General features: G+C 43.6%; 1 protein-coding gene across 1 annotated transcript in view; it reads right to left on the minus strand.

Moving 5' to 3' along the window:
• RASGRF2 (Ras protein specific guanine nucleotide releasing factor 2) overlaps positions 1 to 15,093 on the minus strand; it is a 372,508-nt gene that overhangs the window by 13,143 nt on the left and 344,272 nt on the right. The window contains exons 20-24 of the mRNA XM_019516939.1: positions 7,380 to 7,440; positions 6,558 to 6,661; positions 5,750 to 5,834; positions 4,913 to 5,110; positions 2,433 to 2,512 (exon numbers count right to left, since the gene is read on the minus strand). Of these exons, the coding sequence (XP_019372484.1) occupies positions 2,433 to 2,512; positions 4,913 to 5,110; positions 5,750 to 5,834; positions 6,558 to 6,661; positions 7,380 to 7,440 (528 nt within the window). The remainder of the gene's footprint in view (positions 1 to 2,432; positions 2,513 to 4,912; positions 5,111 to 5,749; positions 5,835 to 6,557; positions 6,662 to 7,379; positions 7,441 to 15,093) is intronic.

A 15,093-nucleotide genomic window follows, 5' to 3' on the forward strand; every position in this document is an offset into this window, starting at 1 on the left:
AACTATATATGTTTCTGGGCAGTGGTCTGTGTTCTTCTGAAGTATTATAAGCATTTTAATATCAGCACACAATTGTACATACTGGGTACATCTACATATGCATTTGATCCGGCCTAAATTTACTTTGGTGTAAGCTACTCTGAAGTAACCGCTTTCAGGCAGGCATCTACACATGCAAGGATTAGGGTCAAGATTTACTGCTCTTTGCGCCAAGTTTCCTGCAGCCCTGAAATGGGCCCCTGCTGCCACCAGGGGGAGCTCTAGGCTCCCCCTGGGTGCTAGCTCAGGAGCTGGCAGGGAGCACCAAGCCAGGAGTCTCCTGGCCTCAGGGGACTCTGCTTCTGGGGTAGGGTCAATGTCCTTCTGGCCTGGCAGCAAGTTGCTCCTGGCCCTGGCTCCCCGATCAGGGGCAGGGGACTCAGAACTTGCTGCTAGGGAAAGGCAGGTCCCAGCCCCCTACCCTGATCCACCGGTGGAGCAGCTAGCAGTGAACTAGCTGATAGCTGCCCCACCAATGGATTGGGGTAGGGGGCTGGGGCCTCCTCCACCCCTGCAGCTCTTTCCAAGCCCAGTGCCTCAATCACCCAATTGGGGTATGGGGCTGGGACCTGTCCCTGACCAGGGCAGTTCTCAGCCCCTGTCCTGCACACCAGGAGGAGGCTGGGCAGCTTGTTCCCCACTCAGCTCCGCAAGCACGGAGCTGGGGGGAGGACAGGCTGGGGTGTTTGTTCCCCACACAGCTCTGTGAGTGCAGAGCTGGGGAAGAAAGGACTGGGGAGCTTGTTCCCCACCCAGCAATGTGAGTGTGGAGCTGGGGAGGAAGAGGCTGGGGTACTTGTTCCCCACCCAGCTCTGCAGAGCTGTCCCTAGGGGTATGTGGGGCCCAGGGCATATCAGCCTGTGTGGGGCCAGGGGGTAGCGAGCAGCCAGAGCGTGGAGCAGGAGGTGGGGAGTGGAGGGGCAAAGTGGCCACAGCATGGAGCTGGGGGATGGAGTGGGGGGGAAGGGTTGAGAGCAGCCCCAGTGCACAGCCAGTGACACACAGCTGCAGCAGGGCCTGTATGGCACTGTTTGTGGGGTCCCCCAAAGTGTGAGGCCCAGGGCAGTCACCCCGATTTGCCCCCCACCCAGGGACAGCCCTGTAGCTCCATGAGCACAGAGCTGGTGGGGGAACAGGCTGGGAGGCTTGTTCCCTGCCCCCCAGCTCCGTGAGTGAAGATCTGAGCAGGGAACAAACTCCCTAGCATGTCCCTCCACAGCTCTGTGCTGAGTTCCTGCCTAGGCTCCTGTGGCAGAGCCTGCCCAGCAGCAGGAAGTTCCCAGGGTCAGGGACCTATCTCCTGCCCCTTGGTGGATGACTGACCAGAAGCAGATTTTGTTCCTGGTCAGGCATCTACTCAAGTGCTACTGTGCCATTACTAATCTTGAGTAAATTTACTACTTGCATTTACAGGTAGCAAATTTACTCGAGATTAGGGAGGTGTACTGTGTAGTAAGTATGTGCATGTGTAGATGCACATGCTTACTTTGCAGTAAACTATACTCATGCACAGTTAAGTGTCTCGTGTAGATGCGCCTACTGCACTCATTCAATATGCTCTTGCCCCACTGAAGGTGTTTGCTGCAGAGGAACAGGTGTAACTGAAGAACCATTCCTAATCCTAATTTCACACAACTTTCTGCCTACTTTGGTAGGAAAAAGGTTGTGTTCTACAGTTAAGAAAATTAACTCAGAATAAATATTTTTAGGTTTTTAACTGAGGGGACAGCTACCCAGAAGTCACAAGTCAAAAAAGTATTTTTCTCTTTAAAGTATTTGGTCCTATGACAGCAGTCTTTTCCCGAACGTGCACAGGCAGTGGTTTGTAGTTTAAACATATATTAGACATACAGCAATTTAACTCTGGAATGACCTCCCAGGATGACTCAACACAATTGTTGTCAAGTACCCTGGGAGAACCATCGTCCAGCTATGACCCCACAACTGTGTGCACTTTAAACTTGGAGAAGCAAATTTGGGTTGAGAGTAATGTGGAGGCAGTTACATTGAACTTGGGGACTATGCCTGCCAAAAAGCACTATAGGAATTAATTAAGAACTTTTATTTATAAAAGCCGGTCTTACACTTACTGAAAAAGTTTATCAGTTTTAGGAAAACCATCAACAGGAAGCATTTTATACAAAATAATGCTTTAATCTGCTCTGATTATTCTCCAGAGGTACTATATTAACATATCAAGGGTACTGGATTACAGTATATTCAGCAGAAGAATAGTGCCAAACAAAATAAACTCAACTTGGTAAAGGTTATTAGGTAAAAATATGATCCAATATTATTTGCATCATGAAAACTAACTCAGAACCAACTTGTATCGTCAATAAATGTATTCCAATATTCCTATCTGACTACTAATTGATTGTTAGAAACATACTTTTTTAGTGTTTCTCTAAGATTTTTAAATCTTCCCTCAGATGAGACAGTCTTCTGAAGTTTATCCATGAGAGCTTTTGTCTAAAAAAAGAACAAAAAATAAGTGTCATTCCTGATTTTAAAACCCCAACAAAATAACAAAAATACATGGTATTGGGGAAAAAAAATGTTCAAAACCACTTAGACACATCAGTCCCATTTTCAAAAGTAACTCCTAAGAACGTTTTAAGCTTTTAACATTAGAGGGTTATTATATAAAGAAAAGAAACAGTCTTGAGAGCATGGACTGTCTGCTGGACCCCAGAACTCCTTTCTCCACCCCCACACTCCCTGCAACTGAATGCCTTAATCACTGGACTAAAAAGTCAGGTGGCTTCTTGCTTGTTTTCTGGCTCTTGCATTCTTGTTTGTTAAGTGCTTAAGGTGCCCTCCCTACCCAGACTATTCCATAGCCAAATGGCTAGGGCAGTCCCTGGGAGGTGAAAGATGTAGTTTTAATCTCCTCACACTGAGATAGACCTACAACCACTAGCCTATTAGATAAAACATGGGCACTAACCTTTTGCTGTGTTGTTAAGTGAAAGAGAGTATGGCTGTCACACTTTGTACTTAACTTAGTGCTGCCAGCGTGCATTAAGTATGCTTTGAACACAGATAGCAGACTGGGCTCCTTGGGGACTTAGGCAATCTCTACACTCTGCTTTCCTTTGTACAAGGATTGGAAAAGCATTTAGGATGGAGCAAAGGGCCTAGTTGTTCAGATTATGGTACTGAGCATGCATGAATGGAAACCAAGATTTAGGCACCAGGGGATCTCTGCAGTCTAAAATATAGGCACCAGCTGAATACATAGGCACCTAATGACTTCTTCATTGGACATAGTGGCAAAGTAGTTTACAGCAGTGGTTCTCAACCTTTTTTGTACCATAACCTATTTGTAAACACTGATGGCCAGTCCTAACCCAGTAAATAGTTTAAGTAGAAAACAGCCCTCTGGCCCTGCTGATACCCCTCACTCCCAACCCACTGGTCCCTGTCCCCAGTCCCCAGCCCTCCAGTGTGCGGGGCTGGGGGGAGGTGTGCGGTACGGGGACCTCCCAAGCAGCCCGTTGCATGCTGGAACTCTGCACACAGTTTCCCACATTTTTCTCCTTTAAAGGAATCCATTTTTAGGGTTTATTGGTGATCTTTTCATTTATGCTTGGAACCCGCTTTTGGGTCACAATCCACGAGTTGAGAAACACTGGTGTAAGGCGTATTTACTATGGTTCCAGGAATGTAGGAACGAGCCCTGCTCTAGATTTATGCTGATGGCTGCTCTCACTCAATCCATCTATATCTGCACAGGTGCACATTCAAAGGCAGATGGACATGATGCTAGTTTCCATTCCCTCATGTACTACTGATTCTAGAAACTGGTGTGCCTTAACTGGACTAGCCACTTGACTTGGGTGGAAATTTGACTTGACTTTGAATGAGTTTTGTACCAGCTTGAGTAGGGATATTCTAGTTCACTTTTTATCCCATTTAAATACCTAGCTTACTAGTTGGGATCTGGTACTTTGCAGCCCAGGTGCATTGAAGTCATTGGGACATAATTTCCTAAATTTCTACTTTGTTTTAGAAAATGGGACTCAGATCATTTAAAAAAAAATACTTTTAAGTATTTGAGAAATAAACAACATACACAGATGGATTCAGAAAAAACAAGCCTCATGAAACTAACATTCAACAATACAACTTCAGAGTTACACTGCACACATGGATATTTCAAACTCAGCCTATAAAATATCCTGTAAAACATCCTCTGCTTTAGTTGAAATCAGTGGGAATGGAGGATGTTCAGCACCCCTCAGGCAGCTCTCAGTAAGATCAAGCTATTGGGCAGAATGTGGGTAAGTAAATCTACAAGAAATCAAGAAGTGGAAAAAAGAGATGCAACCCAACAGAGGGACAAATTGAAGCCCAGATTGCAGAAAGACTGTGAACCTGTTTAACCTTAACTGTGTTAGCTGATTTCAGGATTGCTGCAAAGCTTGAAGTTAAGCATGTGCATCAATCTTTGCATGATTGAAGCACGGTTTAATTGGGGATGACCACCCAGTTCTGCTTCCTAGAAAAAGAAAGGAAAATATGTGGGAGAAAATGCAAAGGTGTGAATATTCAAAAAGCTTTGTTGCTCTAGCATGTTTCCTCCAAAATGCCTGTGGACTTCTGGGCTTGAGAGCACCTCTGACATTTTTTCCAAACTTTCAATGAAGTCAATTACTGCCTAAAATATTTCATTAATGATACAGGAATGGCAAATGAACAAAATATACAAGTGGTAGAAATGAGATAACAAAACCAGCTGAACTCCTTAGCAGACAACCATACTGTTTCTTCCCCTTCAAGATTATCCAATTAGAACACTGATATCTTGACATGTTTTGCCTGTATCACCACCTGAAAGGCTATAATGTGTTGTGATGCCTTGCTTACCTGCTTAGAAACTTTAGCCCAGGTTTTCTTCAGCCTGTAGATTGCACTTCTGTTAAAGGCTGATGTGATTTCTAGAACACCATTATAGTTGTGCATACATCGACAAATATCTGCCACTGCTACCCACTTCTCAATTGAGTTAGCACGGGAGCCAACATCAGCATAGTTCATGATTTGTGAGGCAACAAGGTTACTCATCTAACCAAATAAAAAGCCAGAAATCAAAGACATTTAAATAAAAACATTTGCAAATGATACTATTTAACAATAAGCTAGGCCATCTTATGGCTTTTGATTAGCAGAGATTAAAACTATACACTAAAAATTGCTGTTAGAGAGGAGGAAGAGAAATGGTGAACTAAAGGAAAAGTAACAAAAGCACCCAGAGGACCAGTGAGTAATGTCTGCAGCAGTAAGGTTGCTACTGGTGATTGCTCTCAGCAATGTGTAAGGAAATGAGTAAAGACCAAGAATATAAGTAGAGAGTTCATCAGTATTCATTAAAATGGAGGATGGTTAACAGAATTGTTGTTGTTATATTGTCATCCTCTAAAGAAAGAACTTAAATTTCATCAGTAGAGCTGTAGAAGATTTCAGTACAGTTCAAAAGGTTCCAATCCATTAAATTACCATTAAACTGCTGGCTGGCAATTCATGAAAATGAGAATCTTTACATGCTTTGATGATTTGTAAGGTTAATCACAAAGAGGCTATAATATTTAGTCACTACTAAATCAGAAATTATATCATGCTGCAGAAGCAGACATTTATATTCCAAAGTTTATACATGGTGTCAAGAGTTCCTCAAAGTCATTCTCTATTTTTATAGTTACTTACATCATTAAAATGTTGACTGGTTTTCATAATATATGGTGTTCTTTCATTTTTATCCAATTTCATCCAGCCCTGCCCAAGAAACTCTCTAGAAATTTAGGTTAAAAAAGAAGAAAAACAAAACAGTTACCAATAAATGAAGTATAAAAAACCATGGCAACTGCATACCAAATGGATTTCAGCAATATCTCATTCTAGCATTCCATTATGCCACTGCTGGAACAGCGAAAAGCCAGAAATACTGTAAAGAACATTTATGTTTCTTTCAGTTTTCTGTTTTCCCCTTTGCTCCAGACACTTAGCATTCTAAGCCTGTTTGAAACTGCTATTAATGTCGCCACAACAGCTGGCAAGATCAGCCTGCTGTATAAAGGGGGTTGAGACAGCATTCACCTTTCCAGATACTGAGCACACCCCCATTATACCTAGCCTGTAGTAACCCAAACCGTAGATTGTAGGTTTGCTCTTAATACACCAAAGACTCTCAACGGGAAGTTAATGCTGAAATATTAACCTGAGATTAAAGCCTCAATGAAAGACTAAGCAGGAATGCATAATTCTATAAAAAAATATGGCACAGTGAATACATAGTACAACAGCAATAGAGATACTACTAATTTTAACATTCTTGAACTCAGACTTTCATAATATAAATGGAATATGAGAGAAACAACAACAGAGGTTGGAGATACTATCCAGTTGTGTGTGCAAAATGTTTTGGAGGGATATCAATAGCATGGATCATCATAGCGCCCAAAATGTTCTTACGAAGTCAGATGTTCTTACAAATCACTCTTTGGAGGATACTTACTCATAAGGTATGCTTCTGAATACTATGTGATCTAAGAGAGTTATTTGCTCTGCAAGCTCCATGGCTGACAAAGTCTCAAAGCACTCCGGTTTTGGACATTCTAACTGCAAAGCATAGGACGGTAATTAACTTCACATGCATGTTAAATAGAACAATATAATATAACTGTTAGGTTATAGAAAAAAAAGGAGTGGTAGGTCAAACAACAACAACAACATGGGGTTTGATACTGACTTATTGGTATGGAAACTAATGGGAAAGGTCTGAAGTATTATACCAAGGGCATAGAGATACATTAATGGTATAATACAGGTAGAAGCCTGCATTCTTCGTAACTTTCCACAAAACTACTTTGCAATACCTACCTCAAATACCACATTAGGCTGGTTTACATCAGTATGCTTAACAGGCTGCACAGGAGCACAATGTGGGCAGATACTCATCTTGTCTAAGAATGGGCCCTCTCAGGGAATATTATACATGGTTCTGAGTAACAATGTTGTTGTGTTGAGGCAAAGATCCTACTGATTCACACCTTGTTTTATATACATGCACATCTTCTCTGTTTTTTTTAATATTGGCAACCACCTAATTCAAACTGAAGTCCAGAAGCTCTGGAAAGCTTACCGTTACCATGCATTTTAAACATGTGTTGTCACTACAGTTTTAAACATCCACATTTACGTTACTGATCTCAAATGGATAAATAAAGGAAAAGCAACTTGTTACAAATATGGCAGTGAAGCTACATGGAAGTTTCATTTTAATGCTTCACATAAAATGCACAACTTTATAAGGGACTGGATATAAAGATGCACTTACCATCTGAATTATATCCTCTATTTTTAAATGGGCATCATCCTGATCATCCTGAGAAAGGGCCCTGAAAAATTAAGTGGCAGAACATCCTATATAAAGAAAATTATCTGTGGTTATGAGAATATTTTATCACAGTTCAATGATCATGTTAATTTAAAATAAATGCTAAAGTTGTAGTTGAAAGTCCAATTAAAATATTTCCAGTACTTAACAGTTCACATTTGGTTTTAGAAATAATGGAAAAAATGTACTGTACAGTAGTACTGTGAAAATATTGGATTGCTAGGCCTGGGGAATTTAGGCCTGTTGCAAGAATAGTTACATCACAGGCAGCAGCAACACATATGACATTGCATTTTCCCACCAATGTGCCTAAACTCTAACTAGGCATTAGAGGCTTACCCACTGTTGACAGAGCACTACCTCCCATTGGACATGCTCCATCTCCAGATGTTGTCCCACTTCTATGAAAACCTATAACACCACAAGTTTAGCTTCCACATCCATTCAGTACTTGATTTCTATGCCGAGGAGTGCCGAGATAAAATCCAATTGCAAAATTTCCCAGTTTTTCTAGCACCAGAAAAACAGTGATGGGCAGAGCATCAAACTGCTTTTTTTGAGGAAAACATTTGATTGATAGGTCTCTGAGCTAAATTAGAATTGGCATCCAAAAGGGAGAAAAAACCTATATCTCACAGCCAATTCTCTTAGTCTTCCCCAGCATCATCCAGGTTCCTTATATTGCTGTTATTAAGAATAAGCCTTCTATCAATGTGCTATCTTGGTGCATAATTCTAATATGCTATCTTCTCACTCATTGCTCATTTCTACTTGGCCTGCTAAATTTGTCTGCCAGGAGCTCTTTCATTATGCCCAAAATCTACCTCAATCTGACCTTCAATCTTAGTAGGGTGCTACTGTAACACAAATAATAAACAATAATAATCATTGCAAATAATGTTTAATATGCAATTAACCATTAAGTAGTTTGGAATTTAGCTGTTACACAGTGAAATAACTACTGTGGCAGGTTGCCATCTCAGAAGTGCATGATGCAGTTAAATATGCAGAGAACACCAAGCTGAGAGAAGTTGCAAGCACTCTGCAGGCCACAATAAGAATTCAAAATCATCTTGATAAATTTGAGAAATTATCTTAAATCAATAAGATGAGAATAAATACACGTGTCTGAATATAAAAAATATGCTTAGGAAGACAAAACCAAATGTTTAAACAAAAAATAGGAAATAACTGGTTAGTCTGGCTGTTGGGACCTAAGAATTATATTCAGCAACAAACTAGCATGTTGCAAAAAAAGGCAATTGTTCTGCTCTACTCAGCCTCAGTTGGGTACTTTGTCCAATTTTGGGCAAGGGTGATTTGGTTACATACTTGGCAAATTAAGTACTGGAATAGACCACCTATGGAGACTGTCGTCCTCCTTTCTGGTGGTTTTTAGACAAATCTGTCAAGATAGCACCTCGTTATACTGATTCTGCCTCAAAACAGAGGGAAAAACTAGGGGGCTTGTACACAGGATGGGGGTTTAATCCCCAGGGTTTTATTCTGTGGCCCTAAATTGAAAGGGCAAGACATAGAATAAAACACTGAGGACTAAAGTGTTAGAATTTTTCCAATCACGTGACAGCAAGGAGCCCGATGCTCTTTTTTTTTTAATTTTGTCAGAGCCAGAGCCTGCCCACAGAAGGGGAGCAAGCTGCTGGCAAGCTGAGCCGCCCCTGAGCTATTGGAGGGCCCTGGTCCTTCCCTCCATGGCGGAGGTACCCCCCAGGGCCACCTGGATAGGCTGGTAGTGGGCCAGGTGCTGCCCCAGCTCAGAGGCAGCACCCAACCCAATCCAACTGCCTCTGTGCTGGAGCAGCACCCAGCCTACTAGCAGCCCACCCAGGCATCCCCAGGGGAGCTGCTGCTGCAGGGGGAAGGACTGGAGCCCCCCCCCAGCTCAGGAGTTGCTCAGCCCATTAGCAACTCACCCCCCAGCTGTAGGCAGGCTCTGCCAAAAAAAAAAAGTATCAGGGGCCTGCTGAAGGCAGAAGCAGTGAGGGGCCTGATCCTTTTTTTCAGTGGAGTCTGCCTGCCTTTCCCACAGCTGGGGAGGGCGAGCTGGCCTGGTCCTTCCCTCCACCATGGCAGTGCCCCCAGAGCTGCCCAGGCAGGTTGCTAGCAGGCCAAGTGTGGCTGCTGAAGGGAGAAGCAGTGAGGATCCCAATCCTTTGGTTCTGTGGCATCTGCCCACCTCTCCTGTGGCTGGGGATCAATCCAATAGCTTCATCATTGCAATTTGCAAAGTTACAGACTAAACTACATCCTGATGTAGTTTAGTTTGCAATGATGCAAAGTCATTTAAAACTCCCCAAAGTCTTGTATGTGTATGCTGTGATACCATTAAGCCACACAAAGTGACATTTTCGTCACGTGTACATGTTATTAGCATCATGTGTACAAGGACCCTATATGAAATTATAGAGCTGTGAATTGGTCATAGGAACAGGATTACCCTTTCCTGAGTGTAAAAGGGGTTAAAGGAAAGGATTATAACACTTGAAGATTTTTACTATGAGTTTGAGGTAGAAGGTATACTATGTAGGTGGGGAGGAAGAGTTAGTCCTTCATTCTTCTGTTTTGGGGTGTTGTTGTTTCCTTTCAGTTTGCCAAAGTGAAGGTTGACTAAGTTAAACCTGAATGCAGATACACAAACCAAAAACAGAGAGAAAAGAAAAACAAGTTACAGCATCCAAGAATATGGCTCATCCAAGTTAGAGCCTTCATTTTGGGCCTTTCAAATCCCCACAAAATGTCTTTTCTTCAGAACAAGTCAATTTGTTCTAATTAGGATGCTATGTGGAGTCTTAAATGCTGCTTTTTCAGAGAACACCAGCAGGGGGCCAAGGAACGTGTAATACCCAGGCTAATCTGTTCATTCTTAAAGCAGCTGATTTTATGCCCAATCCTTTACGGCAGTGGTGCCCAACCATTTTCCCCCTCAGGCAAGGTGGATGGTGCTCAGTCCCCGCCATGGGCTGGATCTGGCTGTTGGGCCTAAACCAGCACACAGGGCGGCGAGATAGGACCCAGTCCAGCCATGTGACAGGTTCAGGGAGTGCCTCAGCCCTGACCTAGCCATGTGGAGTGAGGGAAAAGGGCCACAGCCCAGCCCCAATCTGGGGGTATAGGGAAGGAAGGAGATGTGGCCTGGCCCTGTTCCAGCTATGTGGAGCTTAGGAATTTGGCAGTGGTGGAGGCATGGCAATATTAACCATGACATTAAGCTGAATATGAGCCAACAGTGTGCCTTTGTTGCCAAGAAGGCTAACAGCATACTGGGCTGCATTGGTAGGAGTGTCACCAGAAGATCGAGGGAAGTAATTAATTGGATAGAGTGAACAAATTGGAGAGAGTCCAATGGATGGCAACAAAAATGTTTAGGGGGCTGGGGCACATGACTTCTCAGGAGACGCTGAGGAAACTGGGCTTATTTAGTCTGCAGAAGAGAAGATTGAGAGGGGATTTAATAACAGCCTTCAACTCCCTGAAGGGGGATTCCAAAGAGGATGGTGGCAGATAACAGAACAAGGAGCAATGGTCTCAAGTTGCAGCAAGGGAAGTTTAGGTTAGATATTAGCAAAACTTCCTCACTAGGAGGGAGGTAAAACACTGAAACAGGTTACCCAGAGAGGTGGTAGAATGTCCATCCTTGGGGGTTTTTAAGACCCAGCTAGACAAAACGCTGGCTGGGGTAGTATAGTTGGAGATAGTCCTGCTTTGAGTAGGCAGTTGGACTAGATGGCCTCCTGAGGCCCCTTCCAAACCTAATTTTCTATAATTCTATGATTTCTTGCCACTGCTTCCTGGCTACCAAATTTCGGATCTGTGAGGAGTCCACAGTCTGGATACTATGGCTCCACAGGCCATATTTGACTTGCAAGCCAGAGGTTGAGCATCCCTCCTCTAGCTTGCTGAATAATGCCATTCATTCTCAACTTCTAACTTGCTACTTTTCAAGAGTCACTCATTACCTTGGCAAGATCAGATTGTTACAGGCCAGACCTGGATAAAATACTCAATTGGTTGATACAGCACACATGTATCTGATCACCCCCACTGCCCTGCTTGCCTGACGTATTTTTTCATCTTTCCGTGAGTTCTTGGTTGGAGAAACATATATACAACATACCTATAATACCAGTATATTGTTACTATTTATTCTCTGAGTGCTAGTGGTGTGCCTGGTGGTATAGCAGGGTGATAATTTTGAGTCTCAAATACAGGGGAAACTGCTCAGAATTTTCTTGACCTGGAGAGTCCAGAGAAGAACCACGCGCATGATCAGAGGTCAGGAAAGCAGACCTTACGATGACAGGCTGAGAGCCATGGGGCTCTTTATCCTGGAAAAGCACAGGCTCAGGGGTGATCTGATGGCCACCTGCAAGTTTATCAGGGGTGACCACCAGGATCTGGGGGAACGTTTGTTCACCAGAGCGCCCCAAGGGATGATGAGTTCAAATGGTCATAAACTACCACAAGACCATTTCAGGCTGGACATAAGGAAGAATTACTTTACTGGCCGAGCCCCCAAGGTCTGGAACAGCCTGCCATCAGAGGTGGTTCAAGCACCTGCATTGAACACCTTCAAGAACAAATTGGATGCTTATCTTGGTGGGATCCTATGACCCCAGCTGACTTCCTGCCCTTTGGGCGGGGGGCTGGACTCGATGATCTTCCGAGGTCCCTTCCAGCCCTAATGTCTATGAAATCTATGAAATGTGCTGAGAGGCAATCTGGTCAAAAAGTGCATTTATACACACACGCTGGGAGTAGGGAGGGGCACTTTACTTAGAGTGGCTCCAAGAGCTGCTCTAATTAAAACACCTGGAGTGTCACATGTATCAGCATCCCTGCACTGAAAAATGGTGATGGGAGCACTTTAACTGAAGCCTGACAAACAAGCTTTAGTTAAAGCACCCCTGATGCCATTTTTCAGCCCAGGAATACTGATACATGTGATGCTTGAGTCTACTGGAGCACGGTAATTACTATGCTCCCAGAGTAATCAAGTCTGCTCCAATGCACTGTAATTACAGTGCATCGGAGCAGCTTTGCTGCACATATACAAGCACCCAGAGGCTCTAAATATTTGACTTTAAGCCACTTCTGTTTCTGACACAGAAGCATAGCAGTGTTGAGATTTTGCCTAACAATTCTTCTAATCCCTCATTCTTAAGAGATTCTGGTGGATTTTGTCTAACCCAGTATTCTGAGCAAGAAAAGACCTCCCTTTTTATTATTAAAAAACTGCTATGTCTTTGGCAGTTAATTATCCATCCCTGCTGCACTGGCATGATTAAGACTACTTGTCCTGATGGCACCAGTAGTAGCTTCCATTCTGTGAGTACCAGCATTTTTAGCATCAGTGCTAGTTTCCAACTATGGAAAAACAGTTTTTTTTCCTCTCGGCTCAAACTCCAAGGTCCATCCCAAGTATCTGAAGCCAATGGCACAAAAGGGTGATGTGGCTAACTTTGTATCCTTTGGTTCCCTAGCTTGAGGACAAGGTAACCATGCACAGCTTCCCCAGCTTCTAGACCCATTGCAAATCACCTTAACCATTCTGCTACCATGTCCCCCAGCCTCAGATTTAAGGCTTAGAAACCTGGATAGGGATGATGTTTTCTTTCACTGAAAGAAATCCATTTATCTCTTGACAGCTTCTTTGATGGTGAGGAGAAAGTTCAGGTTCAGGTCAGAAGAGAAATGGCAGAGAGAGAAAAGTGTTCTTCATCCAAGATATGTTCACTGAGAATGAAATAGAATTCCTCGTCTAAGTTTATCCTTTGGAAATGAAGGTACTAGATGAAAAATAATAAACTTTCTCTTTCATGTCTCCAGTTTAAACAAGCCTTAACTTCTTTTCCAAATACTTCAGATACTGATTATTTTCATCTACAAGAAACTTCTTTAAAGGTCTGAATTAATACCAGCTAGCTAACTTCTCATTCTCTTATCTGTCAATATCAAAGAAAAATGAGATATGTTAGCTAAGGGGTTTGAAATGTATTGTCCAATGGTGCAATAGGGTTGCTCACCTAGTTAAAACTGTAACTCTCTACATTTCAAATACATTTTGATGTGAAGGATGAAATATTTCTTAAGCAATGATCTTTTTGAAGATTGGACTGTTTATCAGCCAAAACTATTCACTGTAGTATGAATCCAGCCCATACTTTACACATGCCTGCTTAGTTCAGTGTTTGCAACCTGTTTGTATCTCAATAGCACTGAAATTTTGCCCAGAGTTTCAGGTTTACTTACAAAGTCATATCAAACCTCAAGCCCTATTTCTGGCAGAAAACATTTCAGCAAGACCTACTTGGTTTTCAGGAATAATATATTTTTAAAAACTTCTCTGCCCTGCAGAGATGTCCTGTCAGTCTGGTCAACCAATAATTCTTCATGCAAAGAATACCAGCTATGCCACTTGTTGACTTCAAGATGCATGGAGCACTTTACAAGTAAACACAAACAGTTTCTTTGCCATCCAGTTTTCTTATTCAGTTTTTCCTAGAGGTGACCATAAGACTTTTTTTTTAACACTAAAATCTGCTTGTGAAATATATATTCTACCCTACCCACTTACAAGCTGGAGGAAGAATGAAAGGAACCACTGGCTGTGGCCAGGTGAGCGCAGATGTGCGATATGCGGCGCTGAAGAGCCATCTGCAGCGCCCCACACTGCACATGCAGGCGTTATCTGCACTGCTACCTTGCAGGGGGGCGGGGTTGACCCTGGGATATCCTTAAAAAGTGGGGCATGCCTTAAAAAAGCAGGGCAGCACCCATGGAGGCAGTGTGCACCACCCAAAACTGGAGCCTGGCATGCCAGAGCCACACTGGCTGCCAGGAGCAATGTAGCTGCAGCCCTGGGAGGTTCCCAAGACTGGGAAGGCCAGCACAGTTGCTGGCCTTAGCCTCCCCTACTCCACCTGGGGTAACTTGCCGCACATGTGAGGGCGCTGCCTCCATGTGCACTGCCCCACTTTTTTAAGGCATGGCGCAGCTGCTCCCTGAGGACAAGCAGCAGTGGCACAAGGTGTCACTGCTTCTTGTCCCTGGGGAAACAAATGTCTGTGCTTGTGTGGATGTGGCCATTGAAGCCCAATTTTCAAAGCAAGGCTTGTGTAAAAAGGTGAACTGAAATATACATATACATCTACTAATGCTGGGTCTGTCTTCAAAGTGATCCACCTGTAGCTGGTCAGTGGATTGTGCCTGAACATTAGCTCAAGGCTCAGAATCCCTGGGAAATCTGTGACTTTTTCTTGACTCCCAGAATGCTCCAGGTGAGGTTACATTTAGAGACACTGGCCACGTGTAGACAAAATGGGGGCCCTAAATTGAAGCAGTGGGTTTTTAAAAACACCATTTCAATTTAGGGCCAATTAAGTCCCCATGTCGTGCAGACACCTGACATATCTGCCTCTCCAGAGGCGGGGAGAGCAAGCTGCTGGCGGGTGGAGTGGTCTCTGGGCTGTGGGGAGGGCTGGTGCTTCCCTCTGTGGCAGCAGTGGCCCCCCCCACCAAGTGACACCTGCCTGCAGGCACCTGGCTCGGGCAGATCTGTGGGGCACTGCAGCTGCGAAGGGAAGCACCGGGCCCCCACACAGCTCTGGCAGTCAGGCAGACACTGGGGAGAAAA

This window comes from Gavialis gangeticus, unplaced genomic scaffold (genome assembly GCF_001723915.1).
Source record: "Gavialis gangeticus isolate Ggan-Ray unplaced genomic scaffold, GavGan_comp1, whole genome shotgun sequence".
Classification (NCBI taxonomy): Eukaryota; Metazoa; Chordata; order Crocodylia; family Gavialidae; genus Gavialis; species Gavialis gangeticus.